The 24,045-nt window shown below is 46.0% G+C and overlaps 1 protein-coding gene across 4 annotated transcripts in view; it reads right to left on the bottom strand.

Annotated features, from left to right (window-relative positions):
• The window catches only part of Phactr1 (phosphatase and actin regulator 1), a 272,986-nt gene that overhangs the window by 68,975 nt on the left and 179,966 nt on the right, over nucleotides 1–24,045 (bottom strand). For 3 of the 4 annotated variants that reach the window (XM_071613691.1, XM_071613692.1, XM_071613689.1), the window contains exons 4-5: nucleotides 11,536–11,703; nucleotides 9,239–9,445 (exon numbers count right to left, since the gene is read on the bottom strand). In XM_071613691.1, the coding sequence (XP_071469792.1) occupies nucleotides 9,239–9,445; nucleotides 11,536–11,703 (375 nt within the window). The remainder of the gene's footprint in view (nucleotides 1–9,238; nucleotides 9,446–11,535; nucleotides 11,704–24,045) is intronic. The other variant, XM_071613690.1, reaches the window with a different exon arrangement.

Genomic DNA, 24,045 nt, shown 5'->3' with positions numbered 1-24,045 from the left:
TCCCTACCCTTGTGAAGATTCCCCCCTCCTTTTTTTTTTTAAGGTACTGGGGATTGAACTCAGGGTCACTTGATCACTGAGCCATATCTCCAGCCCTTTTGTATTTTATTTTGAGACAGAGTCTCACGGAGTTGCTTAGGGCCTCACTAAGTTGCTGAGGCTGGCTTTGAACTTGAAATCCTCCTGCCTCAGCCTCCCAAGCCGCTGGGATTATAGGCATGCGCCACTGCGCCTAGGCAGTGGGTGGACACCCTTTTCAATTTCAGGTGGATGCTAAATATCCCTCTGGTTATATTTATGTATCGAGTTGCACATCCATTCAAGAGCATCAATGTCCACTTCTTTCCCAAGAAGATCAAGGAGAGGTGCTAAAATCTAGCAGTTGATGGCTCAGAGTCCACACAGGAGGCCACTCTCTCCTACCAAGCTAAAGCCCCCTCCTGGCATCCGAGGCTTCCCAGCTTCCCTTTGCCACACTTCTCAGCCCCCACTTTCATGATTATGCTACAAGAATCCTGCATCCTTAACACGCAGGACTGTTTGTTATCTCTTGAGCACGACATGCCTCATACTCAGGTGCCGTGTCTGTTCTGCTTGTTGTTGAAGAACAAGCTCTTTCTCGACACCTACCTGTCAAAACTGAACTCGTCCCTAAGGCTCAACTTAAACACGTCCCCATGGTGATCCTCTTCTGGATCCCTCCAAAAGGATTTGACCTCTTCTTATTTGAATTTCTTTAGCGCCCTTTGTCTCCCTCCTTACAATGAACATTTTCTGTAGCTAATTACTGCCTGCAGCTGCCTTAGCAATATGAGGGCTTAGTAGAACACCTGCACAGAGTGGGCCCTCCAAATGTGATTGCTAAGTCAATTAAATCTCCAACCGAACAGTGCTACAAGAAGAAAAAGAAGAAGAGGAGGAGGAGGAGGAGGAGGAGGAGGAGGAGGAGGAGGAGGAGGAGGAGGGAGGAGAAATGAAAAGAAAAAAGAAAAAGATAGGCATTTTGCTACAATCTTTGCTCTGGTTGTAGAATTCAGAGCAGCAAGCACCCTTTAAAAATGTGCTGTGACTCTGTGTACAACCAGAGACATGAAAAATTGTGCTCTGTGTGTGTAATATGAACTGAAATGCATTCTGCTGTTATATATAACAAATTAGAATAAATTTTAAAAAGTTTTGATCAATAAATAATCCATACAGGTACTACAGGAAAAAGAAAGTCGGCATTTTGAGAAAAGAAAACCAAGATTGGAAAAACACGGAGAAATTGCTATAAAAAGTCAATTCCTTCTATCCACATTTTAAATTTTCTGTATATTGTGAGTTTTGACATGTTAGAAACCTTTCTGACTGGGCCTAGCCTGTTCTTAGGGGTGGCCAGGAGCATGACTTTCACATGCAAAGGACAGCCAGACCCCTCCTCCACCAGGGCCAGGCACCAGGCCGCCCTTATGGCACAAAGCTGGTTGAAATTATTCAAAGTAGCTAATCCTAAATGGTTTCCTGCAGAAACCCCAGGAAAGGCTCTGGCCTCGGCTTTCCCCTGGCTCCCCCTTTCTGTCCCCTGATTGCCCCAAGGCTCCCCCACCCCCTTTAGGTGGCCCTGCATGGTGTGCTCTGCGGTGCTGCCGTTCCTGGGACCTGTGGGGATAGTAAATGTGCTTTCCTCAGCCTCTTCTATGTGTCCACCTGCAGGTGTGCTCCACTGGGCATCACCGAAAGGGCCAGAACACCTTCAAAAACCACAGTTACCAAGGGAGCATTGACTTTAAAACTCTCTGGCTTCCAGGTTACAATTCATTGTTTCCATTTGGAGGCACAAGTGAAGTCCACGTTCTTGGCCTTCTAACCTGGCTTCTTGCACTGTCAGAGCAGAACACCAGGAGGGAAGGCAGGGACAGAGGCAGAGGTACATGACTGTGCAGGGCTGAAGAGGAGGGAGGTGGCAGGTGGGGGGGATGTTGAGAAGTGAAGGGAGAGGATCAGAGAGCGACGGAGAGTCAAGATGAAATCACACATCAGAATGCAACTGTGGAGCCCTGACCATGTCCACAAAACCAGAGGGACAGCTATGATCGGGAATATTGGTCTTGGCTTGACAAACACTGGGTTTCCATTCTCATCAGACATGCGTAAGTGCTAGGGCTGAAAATCCCACAGGGCACAGGTGCCATTTGTCAGGCAAAATTATAGCTGCAAATACTTTAGCAATGTCGAAATCTGCAATCACCTAAGATCCGAGAATATACGGTCACCCCTCAATACCGAGAAGTGGTTCCAGGAACCCTGCAGTTGTGTTCCCAAATCAGTGGATGCACCAGTCCCTTACATAAAATGGCCAAGGGCTGCCCAGACCCTACACAATCCTTCTGAATACTTCAATCACTTCTAGATTTAACTTATAAGACTAATACAATAAAAATGCTAGATGAATATAGTGATTTTTATACCCTATTTTTAAAATTCATATTATTTTTATTGTAGTTTTTAAAATGTTTTTCCCCCCTAAATATTTTTGACTGCAGTTGGTCGAATCTGAAAGTGGGGAACCCACAGATATCAAGGGCTGACTGTAGAAAGTCACCTGTATTCCAGGTGCCAGTAAGCCCTGGGCAGGTTTCAGTTATCAGAAGGACTGCTTTTAGGGACCAGTGGTGGTCCCTTTTCTCTTGTGCACTGCCTCTGACAGTGGCCAACACTGCCCATGTGATCTGCCTCTGTTCCTGGCTCTATGGACGGTCTCCTTCTGGTCTGTTCTTTGAAATCCAATCAAACTGAACTCAGGATCCCCTCGTGATAACCAAGTGTTTTGAGGACACTACTTATTTCTAAGAGACTAGAGAACATTTGTGAATTGTGGACTGAATTGTGTCCCCACCTTGCCTCAGATTCATATGACGAAGGATTAACCCCAGAGTGACCATATTTGGAGTAGGAACTAATTAAGCAAGGTCATAAGGTTGGGACCCCAACTTGATAGGATTAGTGTCTTTATAAGAAGAGACACCAAGATCTCTCTCTCTCTTTCTTTCTCTCTCTTCTCTCTTTTTCCCTCCCTTTCTCTCTCTTCCCCCTGCCCTGTGAGGACAAAGTAAGAAAGCAGCAGGTCTATGAGCCAGGGAGAGTCCTACCAGATGTGAAATGTGCAAGGCCTTGACCCTGCACTTCTAGCCTCTGGGCCTGGAAGGAAATAGACGTCTGTTGTCTAATCCACCCATCTGTCTCATTTTTTGTAGGGTAGCCCAAGGAAACTAATATAAGTTATTAAAATAAAGAAGCAGATTTTCTAATTTATTAATTGGATTAATACATACAAAGCTAAAAAAAGAAAGAAAGCTGATGATTAAAAAAAAATAATGGAATAAGCATCTTGGTATAAACTAATGGTTATAAATGAGGATTTGGAGTTAAACAGAATGGGTTAGGGGTCCTTCTCTGTGTAATCATGGTTAAGTCATTTAACTTCTCCAAATTTGCTTTCATCTTCGATGTAAAGGAGGTAAGAATGAGGTATCTACCTTACAGGACTGAATGTTGCATGATAAAGTTCTTAAATTTCTAGCTGCCATTATTAACACAATTGTGAATGTCAGGCTGTGAAGCAGAGCTATCAAGTAAATTGACCTTTTTTTTGGTACCAGGGATTAAACCCAGGGGTACTTAACATCCCTATCCCATTTTTATATTTTATTTTGAGACAAGGTCTGGCTGAGTTGCTTAGGGCCTTGCTAAGTTGCTGAGGCTGGCTTTGAACTCATGATCCTCCTGCCTCAGTCTCTTGAAACACTGGGATAATGGGAGTGTGCTACCGCACCAGGCCTATAGTGATTATTTTTGGCAAATGATTGAAGCTGGGTCTCGTGCATAGTAGGCAAGCACTCTACCACTGAGCTACATCTTCAGCCCTTTCAAAAAAAAAAATATTTTGAGACAGGGTCTCCCTAATTTGCCCAGGCTGGACTTGAACTTGTGATCCTCCACTTCAGCCTCCTGAATAGTCGGGATTATAGGTGTGTGCCACATGCCTGGCCGGGATTTGTCTTCATTGGACTGTTGATACAGGGTACTTTAAGGAGAAGGTGTGGGTTGTTAATGTAATACTTAACACTGGACTTCTGGGGGTCAGGATGCCTGAGAGGTGACTGATGAACACTTAGATAGGAAACAGGGGTCTCTGCCCTTTTTTGGGGGGGACATCTATCATTCTAATAAGAATCTATTTTGAGATTCATTCACCTCAGAGCAAATTCAGAACACAACCAGCTTCACTGGAGAATATACTTCCATAAAGGCAGGAATCTGATACCCCAAAACCCCTGACCCTGTATTACATGCCACTGTGCAGGCTGATGGTGGGGAAGATGAGATGGGAGAGAACAAGAGAAGAAGATGATCTGAGAGAGCCTCTCTCAGCCAGGCTGAAGAGCAGAGAAGAATGGCAAATATTCTGCAAGCTCACTGTGTCTTCCTGGGAGAGTGGAAGAAAATGCCAAGGTAGGGATGATTTTGAATGCCACTCCTTGATCGTGAACTTGGCAGCAGCTCTGGTCCAGGGCCTTATTTCCTCCAGCATATCCATCCAGATCATTAACCACTGTCACTCTCTCTTAATCACCCCTGGGGTCTTTCAATTATCCTGTGTTTCCTTTCAAACATGTCAACAGAACAAGACACCGAGAACATGCTAACACTCATACGTCTCCATTTACAGCTCTGGAATTCTGAGTTTATTAATTCCTTCTGACATGGCCCAGATGTCTCTAGAGTAATTAGTAACAGAACAGGGTTAATGGAGCTGCCTCGTGGTGATGCAGATTCACTATGACTGATCGCTCACTTATAAAAATTAAATAAGTTTAATGAGTTTAGACCCGAAAGGATTGTAATATACTCGCAGACCATAGATCTCTCCAAAGGTGTTGTTCTTTTTTTTTTTTAACCATATTTTAGACACTACCACGTACACAGCAAGGATACAATGTATTTTTTTTTAAATATTTTTTTTAGTTGTAGATGGACACAATACCTTTATCCTATTTATTTATTATTTTAGGTAGTGCTGAGGTTCGAACACAGTGCCTCACATGTGTAGGCAAGCGCTCTACCACTGAGCTGTTTCTGTGCACTTGATACAAGTTGTATGGCGGTGATATTCAGAGAGCATACTCTACTCTCTGGGGAAGGAGTGGGGAGGCCAGAGAGACTGTGCTGACTTTTTTCGGTCTCTTAGACACAGAGTCCCACTCCAGCTCCCGAGGGCCTCCATCCATTAGGTAACTAGACAAATCAGAGGGTGTGGTGAGTTCCGGATTCTGTGATGCTCACCCGGGTCTGCGCTCTTCCTGCTGCCCCAGAGGCCTGCCAGCTCAGACTGCCAAGGCCAGAGGGAGCAGCCTCCCGGCTCAGGTCATTCCGTTTCATTCTACCAGCAGTTTTGGAGTACACAGCCCAGAGCTGCCTCCGTCACTTCTCTAACTAGCCTCCGACCTTCTCCTCTTTCTGCTCATTCTACACAGCGACCTGGGAAAGGGTAGTTTCTGTCCTACCACCTGGTGCTCGTAAACCCCCGAAGGCTTTCCCCTGCCCAGGGAAGGGGATCTGCATCTCCACATGCCCCTACCTAGTGACCCTGTCTCTCAGTACACCCCGAGAACCCCAGATCAGGCAACTCTTCAATGACCCCAACACTGTCACCTCTGAGCCCAGGGTCTTCTTTCCTGGAATCCTTTCCCTCCTTCTCCATACACGACTTTCATGGTTCAATATGTCCACACCTTCTCCAGGAGCCCCTATGTGAGGCTGCCCTGAACCGTAGCGTGACTCTGAACGGAGGGTCCGGAGCACTCTATTTGCTATATCCAGGTAATTCAGCTGTCCCTTGCTACCTGTGGGGCACTGGTTCCAGGACCCTCATGGATACCCCAAACCACAGATGTTCAAGTTCCTTATAGAAAAGGGTGCAGCCTTTGCATACTCTCCCGTGCACTTTAAATCATCTCTAGATGACCCATAATACCTACTACAAGGTATTCTGTAAAAAGTCATACTGTATTATTTAGGGAATAATGATAAGGAAAAGTTTGTACTCTTTTGGTGTAGAAATGATTTTTTCCCCCCAGATATTTCTGATCTGTGTTGATTGAATCACGGATACAGAACCCATGCCCAGGGAGGGCTCACTGTACATGTCTTCATTAACTTGTCACAGAGCAGAATTCACTTTGATACTTAGTGCAGTATTCTGTGTATAGTAAGGCTGTTGGATAAAAAAAAAAATGTGCTCCATGTCATGTAGGGGTTTATTTTGGACAATATTTAATCTTTCTTAAGAGAAATTTGATACCAGAGGTTTAAAAGTCACGTAAACTTTGACTTGGCGATTCTAGTCCTAGAGATAAATGAGGGAAACCTGGACATACTTATAAAGATAGATGTAGGCTGTTGCAGGTGTCCACTGTTGGGTGTTTTACAAGAGAGGAGGCACTGAAGCTGAGAGAGACCCACCCAGTAATTCTTGATCGACGCCAAGCAGCTAATAAAATCACATTGTGGAATATTTACTAACATGAGAATCAGCTCACGAAGTATCATTAAGCACTAAAAGCAGGTGGTAAGATCACACGTACAGCAATATTCAATTTTTACTCTAGAGAGACATGGGCAGTAGGCATCTCTCAGATCAAAGCTTGGGGGGCTATTTGTCCTTTGTGATTTAAACTTCTGGGCCTTGAACTGGAGGGCTACTAATGTGTTGAACAGTCCCTTTAGAGGGACATTTGCCACAAATACACAACTGGGCTGGACTAAACATTAGCTGAGCAGTCTGGAGCAAGTCTGTGGTGAAGTCGGACAGACGCCCCACTAGGACAGGAACAGCATCTGCCGCTGCAGGAGGTGAGAAACTCAGGGTCGCATCAGGCTGCTACTGAAGAATTCCTGTCAGCCTGGAAAAGGACCTATTTTTCTTGGACTTCAGTTTTCTGTTAAAAGAGAGGGGTATATTCTTGCCTACCACCAGCCCCACTGCATGCTATAAAATGCTGTAGAAACTCTTTAGAAAAATATCAAACATAAAATAGAGCCACTTCAGCAAATGGTGCTGGGAAAACTGGAAATCCATATGCAGCAAAATGAAATTGAGCCCCCCTCTCTCTCACCATGCACGAAACTCAACTCAAAGTGGATCAAGGACCTAGGAATTAAACCAGAGACCCTGCACCTAATAGAAGAAAATGCTAGGCCCAAATCTTCATCATGTCGGAGTAGGCCCTGACTTCCTTAACAAGTCTTCTATAGCCCAAGAAATAAAATGAAGAATCAATAAATGGAATGGATTCAATCTGAAAAGCTTCTTCTCAGTAAAAGAAATAGTCAGTGAGGTGAAGAGAGAGCCTACAGAATGGAAGCAAATTTTTACACAAGAACATCAGATAGAGCACTAATTTCCAGGATATATAAAGCACTCAAAAATCTTAACACCAAAAAACCAAAGAACCCAATCAATAAAAGGAGTAAGGAACTGAACAGGCACTTCTCAGAAGATGGTATAAATTGATCAACAAATATATGAAAAAATGTTCAACATTTCTAGCAATTAGAGAAATGCAAATCAAAACTACTCTAAGATTTCATCTCACTCCAGTCAGAATGGCAGTTACTAAGAATACAAACAACAATAAGTGTTGGTGAGGATGTGGGGGAAAAGGCACACTTACACATTGCTGATGGGACTACAAATTTATGCAACCAATCTGGAAAGCAGTATGGAGATTCCCTGGAAAACTTGGAATGGAACCACCATTTGACCCAGCTATCCCACTCCTCAGTTTATACCCAAAGGACTTAAAAACAGCATACTATAGTAATGCAGCCACACCAATGTTTATAGCAGCACAATTCACAATAGGTAAACTGTGGAACCAACCTAGATGCCCTTCAATAGATGAATGCATAAAGAAACTGTGGTATACATACACAATGGAATGTTACTCAGCATTAAAAGAGAATAAAATCATGGCATTTGCAGGTAAATGGATGGAGCTGGAGAATATTATGCTAAGTGAAGTAAGCCAATTCCAAAAAAACAAAGATCAAATGTTTTCTCTGATATGTGGATGCTGATCCATAATGAGGGTGAGGGGGAGCATGGGAGGAATGGAGGAACTTTGGATAGGGCAAAGAGGAGGGGGAAGGAAGGGGTTTTGGGGGTAGGAAAGATGGTGGAATGAGAGGGACATCATTAACCTAAGTACATGCACGACTCTACTTTGTGTACAACTAGAGACATGAAAAATTGTGCTCTACATGTGTAATATGAATTGTAATGCATTCTGCTATAATGTGTAACAAATTAGAATAAATACATTTTAAAAATACCAAACACATGATTGGAAACAGCTAGGATTATGATCAAGGTTCTCTAAAATCTTTAAGTATCTGATTATACTATAACCTCTGGTCACAAGGTGGTATCTGACTCAGGTGTCAATGTGCGGTGAGAAGCAATTTCACTGGGTACCCAGCTCAACAACCGTGGATGCATTCATTAACCCCTCAGGAAGAATAAAATCAGAATCCATGTGAGGACAATATTTCTAGCTTATTCTTCCTCTGAAAGCAATTCCCAAATACTTTACAGACTATTGACTCTGGTTTTCTTTCTTCCTTTTTAAAGAGAATAGACAGTACTGAAATGAATTTTTTATTTTCAAAAAAAATTTTTTTTTCCATGCTGGAGATCAAACCTGGGGCCTTGCACTTGTTAAGCAAGTGCTCTACCACTGAGCTACACCCCCAGCCTCTGATAAGAATTTTAATAGAACTATACTGGTATTTAGATCAGTAAGTTAAAGACACAACATTTAAAAGCCTGACACACTCATTATGAAGGAAACTAGGCACTATTCTTTATCTCTGCCAACGTCTGATGCTGAATCTATTTGCCCAGGCAACTAATCTTGCATCAGTCACATGGATGCCACGCACATATTTACAGATACACAGGACTGAGGGCTCTTGGCAGATGGCTGGCAGGTGCATATCAAATGCTTTTTGACACAGACACAAATCCTGGTCATGCCGCATGTACCAAGACACACAGAGAAACACCCACACATCCCACAAGACAGCCACCCCAGAGAGGGGCCTTCAGGCCTCGGATCCAAAGAGCGAGAGAGAAAGACGTTATCCCTTGAAGGGAAGGAGGGGCTGGGGGTCCCCCGAGGATGTCTCCACTCACCTGTTAAGTGGTTGGCAATCCGGGTAGTGGGTTTGGGAGGCAGGGCCGGGGGCTGCTTGAGAAGGGACAACTGCTTCACTGGGGTCTCCTCATGGTCTCCAGAGAAAGCAGCAGGTTTTTTGGGGGGCAGTAGCAGGACTGGTTTGGCTGTAGGATCTTGGGACAGGAGGACTCCAGAGTCACTGGCAGAGGGACTCTCTTCAGACACTGAGGGGACAACCACATGATACACAGGAGACATTACACAGATGCAGACCAGGGGCCGGGGATGGCGGGGGTCAGCCAGGACACAGGACAGGGACGTGGCCCCGCTAGCAAGAGAGCAGAACACCACTGCCGTAGGCTGTCACACGCACGTGGAGAGCTAAAGCGAGGACACTGGGACTCTGATAAGGCAGAGGGGTCGTGGAGGGAGGCAGAGGGAAGGTAGAGGAAGAAAGAAGAGGGGGGGAGGATCGAGAGGGAGAAAGCAGAGCAGGAAGGACATTTGCTGGTCAAACATGTCACCATTTCAAACTTGGCATTTGTCACTGTCTGTGGATGCTCAGTGATGTGACAACCTAACAGCAGGGAAAGGGCACAGGTCAAGGATAAAGAGCTCTGCCCAACAAGAGCAGAACCAAGTGCTGCCCCTGCGCAGGGCCCGTGTGCCCTTTGGGGGGAAGAGGGAGGGTGCTGGTGCAGTCCGGGTGTCACCCTGGGTCTTGCTCTGTGTCTGCACTCAGGTCTGGGACACGCCAGGTTCTGCAGACCGCGTGGAAGGCTCACGTGGAACCTGCAAGCCTTGAGTGTTGGTCCTCTGGCCTCCAGTGGTCAGCACTGAGCCTCAGCCTCCAGGGAGGCTGGTTGTCAGGACATCTCCTGCCTGCCTGCTCCTACGAATCCATGAGCCCAAGATGCTCGAGGATACCTCTTTTCGCCTCACCCCCTCTCCTCTCCTCTCCTCTCATTGCCTGAATCCTGTGGACTTGTTTCAGTTCTCTCCATTTCCCTTTGCTCTGCAAGGGGCCCGACTCTTCCCTTCCCCAGGGGGACCGTGGGATGGGCTCAAGTTGGGAGCTGTCATGGGGGGTGGGGACAGCACACGCCTTCCTACCAAGTTGGCAGCCTGGGTGTGACAGAGTGAGATTCTACGACTTCTCTGGGATGACAGATTTCACTAAAACAATCACATCCACCTGATCACAATGTCATAAGGAAGGTGGGATTTTAAAAATGATAATAAATCACTGTCTTTGGAAAATTCCCTGGAGGGGAGAATAAACTCAGCTGCGTATCCTCTTGCCTCCTCTATCACTGCCCCCATGAGCAAGCTTATCAATGACTCCTCCTCTGCCCCGCCCTCCTTTTCTCCCTCTATCTGGAGATCACTGTTCTGCACAGCAGAAATGCTTTGCCAAGAATCCCTGTGAGCACTAAATTCTCCCTGTCTCAAGGGACATTCTCATTACCAGTGACGAGCCCACCCAAGTGGCCGGGACTTGCCAAGTCCCACAGCAAAACACAGGAATGAACTCTGTGAACCACCCCATCCCCCCAGCCTCCCCCTGTGGATATGAATCTGCACACGGTAAACAAGAAGGGAGGTGGCCTCTCTGCCCATCCTCCAAGTATGCCAAGAGGTTCCTTGCCCTAGATGGGTCTCCTGACACATGTACCAGTCCTACCTGTTGGGAGACCCCATCGGTATCATCCGTATCACTGTGCAAACCCCTTGAGAGCTGAGAATTGGCCACATGAGTGACTGTGGACCAAAGAGGGGGGCCGTGGTCAGAGGGCATCAAAATTCACCCACCAACAGGCTCAAACTTAACCACTAAATTGCATGTGATTTAATCAACTATTAAATTAGTTGTATCCAGTAAATTGATACAACCATTAATCAGTACACTGGAACTAGAGATTTAGGGGTATGGCCAGGCCTTGTGAACAGGCAAATTAGATCAGCGCTAATTTATACAGAAATGTGGGATTCTTCACCTTCATAACAGAGATGAGTGTAAGAAAATGAGACAATGGTACTTTAAATTGTCAATATTACAAAAACTAGACACATCTCCTTTAAAATGATGGCAGTTATAGAAAGATTTTTTTAAAACTGTAGAACAACGTGTAAACACTCTTCTCATGTTCCTATAATCAGGATGTAGGAAGCACTCCTATGAGGTCAGTTTGATCTGAATATCCAGATCTTTATGCTTAGGTGGCCCAGAGTAGAACCTGACGTCCAGCCCCGGCAGAGGTCCCCAGAGTGACCTCTGGGGGCTGCTGTGCTGTGACTCCGCCCGGGGCATTACCTGGCCCATCCATGATGTCTGAAGCTTGGAGCACCTCATACGAGCAGGGATCCCTCGGCATGGGGACTGGCTCCATTTCGGACAGGGCGGGCAGGGACAGCTGGCTGGAGCTGAGGGACGGTCCGTTTTCCAGGGAGTCATCTTCGTTGGATATGGAGAGCTCCCCATCTGTCAGAGAGAAGGCCACAGGGTTAGATGTCTGCTGCCAGGGAAGGACACCCTCAGAGCCCTTTGAACCATCTTTACCAAGGTCAGTGTCCAAAGCTGACTTCCATTCTTTGGCTTTTCGAACTTTTGTTTTATCTTTAGACACAGGCCGTCCGACCCTCAGGACAGCTCCTTCCAACAATCCTCGGCAACTCACCTGCCGTTTCTCCATTTTTCTCATAAGCAACACGATGTTCCATGTATTTTTTTTAAATTGAAGCAAATTAAGTTTTCTTTCTGATCGTCTTGTGTGTGTATGTGCATTGTGCTGGGAATTCAACCCAGGGCCTCACCCATGCTAGGAATACGCTCTACCACAGAGCTGCATCCCCAGCCCTTCTCCTGATTGTTAAAAAGCTGGAAGAACTCAGTGGGCCTCAGAGATTGAGACACCAGGAAGGAGGGGGCGAGGGCTTCGTGCCACCCAACAAGCACAGAGTGCATGGTGCTCCAGGGTCCCAGGGAGACACTCATCCCATGTCCTGTTCACCTCTGCCGTGGGGACCTCTAGGTGGAGAAGCACTCAGCCAAGCTTGAGGTCCATTCAACAGGCTGCAGCAGCCCCAGGATGCTGGTAGTGCCAGGGTTCTCCCCATGCCAACCAGCAATCACAACAACGCTGGTCCTGTTTACAACCCAGCATCCCGAGGGGCAGAGGATCAAAGGCTCCATGGGTGGCCACTTGTCAGATCAGAGTCCCCTCAGTGTGATTTCACGTTAGCCCAGGGGGGGTCTTAGATAATGAGACATCAAAGTACAATTAATTTTTAAAGAGGACTAAAAGCTGTTCCAGTCAGTGAATGAACACCCAGATGCGAGACAAAGTCATCCTACTCGGAAGAGGGGGGGCCAGGCAAGCTATCACCTGACCCAACCCGGGAAGAAAGATGAAATCGAGGTGACTCCGGAGTTAATCCTTTGCTTTTGCTATGTTCCCCCCACAGTTCTGACTTTACACATCAGTGAGACATGGTGGCCCAGGACCCCCTTGGAACTGGCTCAGTGAAATGTGTGTCCAGCAGGGTAATCTGCAAACCGACAGGCTTTGGATAGCATATGACCTCAGGACACTCATTTGGTGTTGGGACCTGAACCTTCTCTAAACATTAACAAAAGAATAACTAGTGTGCACAAAATCAAACTGAAGCAGACAATAGGAAGCCCTGGCACTTGAACACTGGGCTGTTTTCTTTCTTCTTTTCATTCAGCCTCTTTTAGTTTGGTGTCTCCGATGGCAGGAGACGATATTATAATTGGGATTAACAGTACAATCACCAGTGATTAGTAAGAACACAGGAATTGTGCAGAGGCCAAGGCTGATGTGGTGGAAAGCACCCAGCCGAAATGGGAGTCTTCACATGGGAAGGGGGGTGGGGTGCAGTGGTAATGCCGCACCAGGGGATGGCCCCGGGTTCTCTGAACACGCATTTATTTGGCACGTTCAAGCTGAGGCTGAGGGAAGCAGCTCCGTGTCAGGTTCCCAGTGGGTGGAATAATGACACAGCTGCCATTCGACTCAAGACATCCCTGGGAGACCCCTGTGATTCCTGAGGTTCCAGTTCTGGACGGGACGGCCTGTGGGGAGGGGCTCAGTGCCTGGGCCAGGTTCTGCTTCCTGAGGGCAAGGAGGCAGTCGGATGATCGGCATCCCCTCTAACAGTTGAAATTGCCACAGAAACGACACTGGAGCTGGTTTCCTTGCACCGGCCTGTGACGCTGGCTCTCTTGAAGGCAGCTGGGGGTGAGAAGCTTTGCTGACACTGAGAGGTGACACTGTTCACTCCTCTTGGGCTGTGGTCACTCTTAAAATATCAGGTTCCTATGGACTCTAAGGACCTTTGCCAGGTCCCAAAGGCCTAAACTGCTTTGGAGAACAATTGCTCCGGGAATTCCCCTGTCATGACTATTACATGCATATTTCCATTGAAAAATAAAAATGGGAGAAAAAGAAATCAGGCACCGATCACATCACCCTAAGAGAAATAGTTTTCTGTGTGTATGTTTAACGGTTGTAAATCCTACCACGTATCAAATTTGTGTCTTGTTTTCTTTCTTCCTATCTAAGCATACTTTGCATAATCATCATCTTAATGATCACACTGACGAACATCTGGACATTTACTTAGCTATCTCCATACGACCAGTCACAGAGGGATTTCCAGGGCTTTATGTGACTATGACAGAAGTGCTGGGAGGACTACCTTCCTGTGTCGAATCTTTTTCTGAAATAAGAATTCTCCTCCTTTAGGACAAATTCCAACAAATCAATCTTAGGTGTGCAAATATTCTTTTTTTTTTTCCTTTGTGGTATCGGGAATCAGACCCAGGGCCTTTCACATGCTAGGCAAGTGCTCTATTACTGAGCTACATCCCAGCCCTGTGTGTACAAATATTCTAACATCTAGTGATACTATAAATGGATCTTGTGAAATTTTTTCTCTAAAAGATTTTCCAACTGACATAGGTAGCAACAATGTACAGACCGACCATGTATCTTAGCTTTTGGCAATTTCTTCAACATTAACATTAATAACTATGACTTATCTAACTATCCATCTTTTTTTAAAAAAAAAAATTTTATGTGGTGCTGGGGATTGAACCCAGGGCCTTGTGCATGCAAAGCAAGCACTCTACCAACTGAGCTATATGCCCAGCCCCCTAACTATGTATCTAATCCATCTATCTATCCACCTACATGTCTTTCTATCTACATAGATGTAAGACACACAGATACCCACACATATAATAAAAAAATTAAAATTATTAAATAGGCACAACAAACTCATTACTGATCTCATTTGTGACCCAGATGGGCAGTGATAAAAGTGAGAGGATACTACTGCCACTTTCAAGATTAATTTTTTTACTATGACCTTTTCAAACAGACACAAAAGTAGAAACAATAATGTAATGAGCTCCATGTGTCCATCATCATTCTAAGGAATTAGCTGGGGATACCTAATGCTTGGTAATTCCAAGAATGATTAACTAGAAGACCATTTAGGCTCTCCAAGTCTGTTTAATATTCATAAGTACTGTTTGTCTATATCTCTACCAGCATTTTAAAATTTGCATTATTAGAAAAACTTCTGTCCCCATCCCCAGGAAGAATCTAACCCTCCTGATTGAGATGAGCTGATGGGTTATTTGTCCCTTTATCCATCTGCTCATTACATCTCATTTTATCGTGGATAAGACAGTTCACTGAGCTCTGGAAATTATCCTGATGCTTTATATTGCCTATAAAAATTATTTGTGTAATGGTCGAAATGTCACAAAATGACCTGAAATCTTAAGTTTCCTACTAAAATTAGTAAAATGCAAGCAGGAGGAAGGCGGAAGGCAGGAGGCAATGGTTCTCAAGCTCTGTCAAGCCACAAGTGCCCGGGAGGCTGCTGGAGCCCAGATTGCTGGATCCCACCCCAGTGTCGCTGACCCAGTGGGTCTAGGCTGGGACCTAAGAATAGGCACCTTAACCAAGTGCTTGGGGGACGCTGCTGCTGCTGCCTTGGCAGGTCGGGGTTCTGGACTCTGAGACCCACTGTGTTAAGAATTCAGGAGTTGGGAGGCCAGAGAACCTGGGATGGCAATGGCGCCTTGTCACAACGAGGTTCAGGGCAGGAATGTGACCCTGTGGCTGGTTGAAGCCTCAGAAAGGACAAGGGAGGAGGAGGTTGCATCATCTAACCATGAACCACGAACATACAGTTATCACAAAAGACATCAGGCTGCAGAAAGCAGTCAAGTGAAGTGGGGGAAAAAAGTGTCCAGAGGCAGACGTAACTAACAAGATAGAATCGGGTCACAGAGGTGGCCGTCCACTGCATGCAGAAGCTGGTGCATGTGAATGTTGAGAATCTCAAATGCGGGGTGAGGTGTAGGGAGCAGGGGTCTCAGGTGCAGATGGATCCATGGCAGTGCACCAGCCCTGTTCTCCTCTTCCCCTGGGAGGTGACGGGAAGCAAGACGTTGGTAGAGTCAGGCGGACACCAGTTGAGGAGAGAGGGAGGGGAAGGTGAGAGTGGATGAATTCATTTGGCGCACATCTGTCGATGCACACCTGTTGAGCACCTGGGTGACAGCATGCATCATATACGCCAACCCCTGCAGTGACCTTGGCCTCATGAGAACGGCTCTTCACAACCCATGGGAAAACCAGCACTCCACTGGCTGCTTCCAGAGCCCTGGCCTTGACCGCATCCCCCCTCCCACCCTTCCTCTCCTCCCAGAAGGGCAGGCACAGTGCAGACTACGGAGGATGAAACAGACACTCCTCGGGTGACCAGAGGGGACAGGCTGTCACCCAGCAAGGCAGAAGTGTAGACCAGAGCGGAGGCAGCCTGACAGTGGGCACAGGAGCTGGGAAGGCTGGGGCGAGGAGCTGAGCCCTGAGAAGCAGAAACAGAGAGGCCTGAAGGAAGGCAGCGGTACGCTCAGCATGAGGAGACCAAGAAGAAGGAGGTCCTTGTCCTGTGCGGACTTGTTCAGTGTCCTAAAAGTACAAGGTAGGCTACAGTTTTGACTCAGAGACTTGGCTCAGAAGACACTTTTTTTTTTCAATGTTTCATTTTCTTTATTAATTGCAGCTACCTCTAATGGACTCCTCCCCTGTGCCTGTGCTCTGAGGTTTTTTTTTTTTAATATTTCTTGTTTTGTTGTTGTTTGTTTTGCTTGGGGCTTACTAGGGTTTAAATGTTGAATGACCCCCAATGGTCTTTTCCTCCATTCCTGCTGTTGTCCTTGACATTGTTTCAAACACAATGACCCCCAAAGGTCCATGTATTTGAGGCTCTGTCCCCAAGGTAGTGCTACTGAGAGGTGCTGTGGCCTAGAGGGAGGTGCTGAGAGGTCATTTGGAGTGTGTCCCCAAAAGAGATTTTTCCTCTTTCTCTGCTTGGTGGCTCAGGATGCTTTGCTCTGCCGCATGCTCCTGCCATTGCCACCCTGCTCACTCAAAGCAGTGGGTCCACCAATCTTGGGCTGGGACTGCCAAAACTCTGAGCAAAAAAACAACCTTTTTCTCTTTACAAGTTGATTATCTCATGCATTTTGTTATAGTAACAGGAAATTGACTAACTCAAGTACACTCCCTGGTTTTAGAGTGATTACCTTCAACTTGACTATGATCAACTAAATTTCCTTAAAGCTAGGGCTGGGGTTGTGGCTCAGCAGTAGACACATGCGAGGCCATGGGTTTGATCCTCAGCACCACATAAAATAAATGTTAAAATAAAGGTATTGTGTACAACCAAAAAAGTAAATTAAAAAAAAAATTCCTTAAAGCTAAAGATTAACTGAAGTTGTTACAGGTGAAAGTCATCTGGAGAATGGGTGATGTGTTCTCTCAGGTTCTCATGGACACTTAAATAATAACAGTTTCTGTTTTCAAAACATTAAAGATGGACCTTTCATTTTGAGAAGGTGCATGTTTTATGGCCCTTTGGACCATAAGATCAAAAAATGTCAATTTATTTTCTGAAAAGCAAAAGTTCTTTAAAAAACTTAAGCTCACTGCTGCATCTGATTTCCTAGACTATGAATTATGGTCTATGTAAAAACAATTAGTGGAATAAGAAATCTGTATTTAATAAATAACAGCTGCATGTGAGTATACAGACTTACTTTATTCACATCTATATATTGAATCATTACTGCAATAAATTTCACAAGGCTCAAAAAATTTAAAAACAAAATTTCAAAACTAGTACAAAAACAGGAAAAAGAGTAGAAATAAATACATATTTATTTCTTCGAGTTGCACAAGAGGGAAGCCAGATGGAGAGTTTGGACTTACTCATAAAACTTTCTGACTTTTAATTTGCAAAGTGGAGTGTTGTTGTACACTGAAAAGAAAGGGGAGAAGAGCAGCATTGTGTAAAGTTATGAGCTAAACATAGCTCCGAGAAGAACCAACCACTCTGCGCAGGCTGAGCATTTGTTCAGGTAAATAAAAATCAAGCCCCAGGTGCCGCGTGCTAAATGGATAACCCTGCTGGGAATGAGAGAAATGCAAATGGCATGTCCGTGTGGGTGACGCTGATACAGGGGACTGTGTTTGAAACAATGTCAAGGACAACAGCAGGAATGGAGGAAAAGAGACGCACACACGTCGGTGACGATGACACCAAAGGAAATGTGCGTGTAGGTGGGCAGAGCTCTGAAGGGAATGTGGCATAGGTAGAGTTTAATGGTCATTAGCTTTTCCCCCTCTAAAGATGCTCACATTTATTTTTAAAAGACATTAAAGAAATTTTACCTTATTAAATTATATGATGAAAGCATAAAAGGTTTTGTTACAGGGAAAAGTCCTTTCCCTACTCCTCTGGCTCCTGGGGGGAGCTTCCCCAGTGCTCTTGACAGACAAACCCTGCTCCCTGGGAGGAGCTTCCGTCTGTCCTGCACTCCCGGCCCCGGGCCAGTGTGGACTGCAAACTCATCTTGTTTGATGTCAAGGACTGGGGGGAGGACCATCCTGAGGCCTATCCCTGAATTCTTCCAGACCAGTCTTTATCGACAATAAAGGTGAGACAATACTTTGATCTCCCACTTATTTCTCAAACGGTTCAGAAAACTCAAGAGACAGATCAAGAGGGCTCAGAGTGGGCACCTCAAATCCTCCACAACCTGGAGACTCAGAGAAGAGAACGCTTCCTCTGTCTCAGATGAAAAGAAGTGGAAGGAGCCACAGGTGGGCGACAGGAAGCATGGCGTTATACTCTCCTGGGCAGCCTCTGCAAAGAGAGGCGAGCTGGTGAGCACCCTTCTCCAGTCTCAGAGAGACAGGAGGGACAGAAAGTGGCACGTAAGGGCAGCTGAGGAAGCCTGGGTTTCCTCGCCATCACTAACTTAGGACAAGCCACCTAAGTTCTGAGGACTTCCGTGTTTGTCCTTTGAAAACAAAAGAACTGCATTAGACATGCCCAACTTCCTTCCAGATCAACATGTTTTCGGCAGGAGGTGCTGGGAGAGAAGGAAAATAAGCCCCACTCCCAACATTTGCAAGTCAGCCTGAAATATAACCGTCGCACCCACACAGCCCAGCAGTTCACCTTTGGGTTATCCCGGGCTGGGGAGGCAGCTCAGGGGTCGGGCGCTTGCGCTGCATGTGCAGGGACCTGGATTCAGCCCCCAGGGTACCCCCCACCAACCACACAAATTGAGGTTTTCTTTTTCCTTTCTTATTTACTCTGTTTGGACATATTACAGCACTGAGAAGTAAACTGACAGATTACTGGTTTACTAGAGCTAAATAAAGTTTTATATTTTCATTTTCAAAACCCTGATAAGTTTCAGTGTAGATCTAAAGGTCTGTATTCTGTACATAAAATGCCTCAATACACAGCAGAAAGACGGACAGGAAGAAAGGAAAAGAGAAAGAAACATTTTGGAGCATCTTCAATGCCAAGTATTATGTTGGACATTCTATTTATGATCGTGGTAACAAGCCCTGAAACAGTATTTCATAAACTTGCTCTGCACCAGTCTCTCTCTGTCTATCCATCCACCATCTCCTTATCATCTCTCCCTACCTACCTACCTATTCATCCATCCACTGATGTCGGTACCCAAATCATCTCGACGTAGAGAGAAAGGTGAACACTGAATACCTAACCGGGCTGGGCTGCATTTAGTCACACAGCTGAGCTGGTCCATGGTAAGTGTGTGCTTGTGATCTCATTTAAAATGATCCATCTTCACATTCTAATTCCTTAAGGGTGGCAAAAGGACAACACAACAGTCCTTTATAAAGGAGACATGGAGTTGTCCCAGGTGAAGTTCAAGTTCTGTTCCCTGCTAGTCCTCGTAGCAGAAAATCACCACCAACATCATGAAATCATGGTCACATTCATGCTTCCACTGTCAAGAAGACTTCTGTAAAGTGACATGTGACAATTTTAGACAGAAAACATCAGGTCATGTCAGCTGACTGCTGACATGTCAGCTGACATGTCATTTACACTGCCTATGAATGAATGTTCCTGGCATTTGATTCTCGAGCATTTTAAAACACTTGGAAATACTATTTGAAAAAGAAAACATGAACAAACAAAAAATCAGTAATTCTTTGGCACATGTTCTTTCTCAGTGAAGAAAAGACACTGTGTGTGTGTGTGTGTGTGTGTGTGTGTGTGTGTGATTCAAAATATCTGGGTACCACCAGGATTTAAGGCACAGACTGCAAAGTTATCTAGGACCAGGGAACCTGTATTCCAGAATCCACGAGTCAGAGAATCTTCCAGTTTCTCTTTTATCTCCATCGGCTCTCAGAGGTCTCTGGATTATTCTGACCAGCACACATACAAGACAAAATTTCCAAGAGCCAAGTTCCTTTCTGTCCGCTACAGCCATCTTTCTGACTCACAGAATCCTTTTGAACCATCTACCAAAATGTACTGAAAATCTACCAAAATGTGTTCCAATCTCAGGATGCAATCGACTCTGTGACATTCTGTGAGGGCGATTTCTTCCGAGGGATGGGACCGTACGTGTTTTTGTGCTCGGACAATCAACTACTTTGCTGTGTTATCATTGCTATTGTTCTGGCTTTAATACCTTCTTTTGATTTTAATAGGCATTTCTTTCTTTTTCAGAGGCCTTTCCCAGAAATATGAACTACGTGAGCAGTAATGACTTCCTATCACAGAAGTGGCAAAGACATTGACCTTGGGTAGCTCGTCTGGGCTGAACTCTCCTGCAGCTGTTTCCTGCTGGATTTATTGGTCTTTGCAGCGCATGGTCAAAACAAACCCCTGCTCAAAGACGCTTATGTGGGCTGCTTCTCTGACTTGGAGCCTGCTGGGGATCTGTTGATGTCATGGAGTCACACTATGGTGTGACTTATTGGGGACCGATGCTTCCCCAATAATCTTTACTCCAGGGGCACTGGTTCAAACCGTAGCCACCCTGATGAACTGTAACAGCTCTATTTCCAAATCATGACTGACTTCAAGGTTTGAAGCTGAACGAGGAGACCATCTTGCTATTCCTGGGCATCTGGATATCAAAGACACAACCAGGACAGGGACTGAATATCAAATGAACGGGACGTCACGGCTTCTCTCCTATGCAGTGACAGTCTGCACCTCAGAGTCACATCATCACTGTGCTGAGGGTCTTTCATCGTGAACAGGGTGGCCCAGCTGAGACCGGATTCCAAGACTGTAAGAGTTCCTTAGTGGCTATGATTGGGGGAGGGAAGTGATCAGCCATTTCCAAATTTAAGCAGCTGTTTCTCTAGCTGAGTTCTCAAACAGGTCACCCCTGGCCACACGTGGTGGTTATTCAAGCAGATAAAGTTTGCAATGTGTTGTTCAGTCAGACTGGCCCCACTTCAAATGCTCCACAACTGTAGTGGCTAGTGGCTCCTCTGTGGGCCAGCATATGTGGCAGGATGTTTCTGTAATCGCTGAGGATTCTCTAAGTGTAGAACTGAAAATCACAACACTGGGTCCAAGGCGTGTGCAAAAGCAAGTCCATTTTGCCACAGAGAGGCTGCTCACTGGGCCCCGTCACAGGAATGGCCTGCTCCACGGAGAGGGCCTCCCATAGAGAAACCACAGTGGTGGACGCCTGCAGCCCTGGGACAGGGACCTGCTCCAGGACGCGTGTGCACAGGGTGACTCCTGAGCCACACAAAGCTGCACAGGTGTATGCGGCCTTTGGAAACATCCCTTGGGTAGAACCTCAGCTCCTGCAGGTGGATTTGGGTGGGATGAAGAGGAAGGGGAGCGACGATCAAGACAGGGCCCATGTCTCCAGGAGACCAGAGCTAACAACTACGGAGCACTTGCTCCAGGCAGGCGATGGCCTCAGAGCCCAATGGAGTGTGTCCCAATCCTCCAATGGCCCTAGGAGAGGACGAGCAAGGGCCTGAGTGGAGTGGAAGAGATCATGGCTCCATGGTCCCAGAGACACAGGACCACCACTGCACGCGGCAGAATGCAGGCTGGGGGCCAGGAAACACAGGGATAGTAAGAAACCCACAAGGCCTTGCTGGGTGACAGCGATGCCCGATGTGCCCAAGGACCTTGAGAGCTGCCACTTGGTGTGGGTCCTCTCTGGAAGGCCCGCCCTAGGAGCACCCTCTCCAACTGCCTGTCTGGATTCCTCCTGTGCACTCAGGCAGGACAGGGTCCTGCTCCCTGATTTTGACACGTTTCCACGGCACGTGGCACATTAAGTGTGGAAACGTGTCAAAATCAGGGAGCAGCTATCCATCCAGAGGATATCTCCCATCTATATTCTCCACAGAGGACACCAATGCAGACTTGAGCTTTCTGGGGTGCCCTTGTTCATCTGGGGTCCCAGGGTGTGTAGGCATTTAAAATCTTTGGGTTTACATGAGAATAATTCTGAAGAGCATCTAGGGCAAGCTTTTCTTGCTCTTTGAAGGAGATACCAAAAAGAGAATCCTCTTGTTCCTCGGGAGACTGTGGCATGCACATGTGATGGCAGAATTATGGCATCCACATTGTTACCTTGGGGATTTACAGCCTGAGGATGACCTCCCTGAACTAGGTTAACCAACCCTGGTGCTGCTATACCCGGACTTTTATTATTATTATTTTATTTTCAATTTTTCTCAAATTGAAAATCAGGCTTCTGTTCAGGTACCTTGTGTGGTTCACACACCCAATTTCACAGCATATGCTAAAGGAGTTTACAGGTTCTGAGAATGGCAAGTTAAATGTCTCAAAAAATATATTTGGTAACAAATTTCTCTGACTTTATGAATTTTTAGAGCTTTTTCCCACTATTGGAGTTTTTCACTTTTTTTAAAAAAAAATTGGAATTATGAAAATGTTCAAACACACTCATAAGTGGAGAGAAATGCTGTGGATCACACGTAATGATAATCAGACTTAATAATTGTCTGGATAAAATCAGACACACTTGCCCGAATTCTTTCTTCTTCTTCATAGAAATGTCACAGCACCTCCCAGACAGCCTGTCATTTTATTCCTCTGTACTATAATACACGTCTTTGAAAAATATTTTCTTATGCAACCATGATATCACCACAAAAAACTAACAATAATTCCTTATTCCGCATTCAATGCATAATCGTATTTCCTGAAAATCGTGTTGCCTTTGAAATGTCTTTTTGTTCAGAGAATACGGTATCCTCCTGGGGCTTGTCAGAGCTCCTGAGTGGCCTTAATATTTTTTGATACTGTTGGTCCTCGTCCAGGGCTGGGCTGAAGATGTCACCTTACTTGACCCCTCTGCAGTTCTTGCCAGGGGAAGAAGTTAGCTCTGGAGGCTTTGGGGGGCAGGGGCTGGGCGGGTGACAGTGCTGCTCCCCATTCTGTCTCCTGGGAAAGCTCCTGGGGTCTGCTTGCTCCGCTGTTACTGATGAGGATGAGGGCTCAGGCAGAACCGGCACGTTCCAATGTTTGCTGGGACCCAGGCACACGCTGTGTCTCCTCAGGTGTTCTTCATTCACAAAGAAACGTGAACTATCACAGCTAGAGGGTCTCAGGCGTTTCTGTCCACGGTGATTCCATTGCTCTGCCCCGCCCCCCATTTAATCCTAGGTAAGTCATTCATTCATTCCGTCAGGCAATAAATTTTAAGGGAGCATCAACAAACTCGGCATTGTTGAAGCATTTGGGACACTTTAGGGGACACTGCTGGCTTTGAGGACATTCCTAGTTTGCTTCTTGTTTCAGCCTCTCTGAGCTCACTGTGTTGCTGTGGTCTGCAGAGGAGCATCTTAACTTACGCCCTGATGACAGCAAACAACTCAGGATGATATCACATAGCCTAAAGACAACAGAAAGGGCACTTCCTGTTCCCGAGCCTCTCCCACGCACTGAGTGTGGGGACCATTTCTCCACCCTGTCAGCAGACAGACAGTCTCCTCACTTGGCTTCCAGAACCCTGCACCATCCACCATTCTGACCTACTTCCTGTTCCTTCGGCCACTTCTCAGGCTGTGAGGGTTTTTCTCATTTCCAGATTACTTTCTCTTTTTTACTCTCCACTCATTAAATGTTAGGGTCCACGGATTTTCTATCAGGGCCACGTTTTCCCCTCACTCCACCTTCCGCCTGAGAAATATCATCAATTTACAGAACCTCACGCCATATCATCTCCAGCGCTGATCTCCCTCTTGAGCCTCACACCTATCTGAAGAGCAGTCTCACATAGACTTTTGAATCGCTCCAGGTCAACGGGGCCAAATCGTCACACCATTTTGTGATCTAAAGGCTCTTCTCTTGGGTTCCCAGCTTAGAGAATGGCCCCTGTATTTTCCCACCTGGTCACCCAAGCACACATCTAGGTATCAGCCCTGCTGAT

Source organism: Marmota flaviventris, chromosome 6 (genome assembly GCF_047511675.1).
Source record: "Marmota flaviventris isolate mMarFla1 chromosome 6, mMarFla1.hap1, whole genome shotgun sequence".
Lineage (NCBI taxonomy): Eukaryota > Metazoa > Chordata > Mammalia > Rodentia > Sciuridae > Marmota > Marmota flaviventris.
Note: the sequence above shows the minus strand (reverse complement) of the source record. Positions and strands in the feature narration are given on the sequence as shown.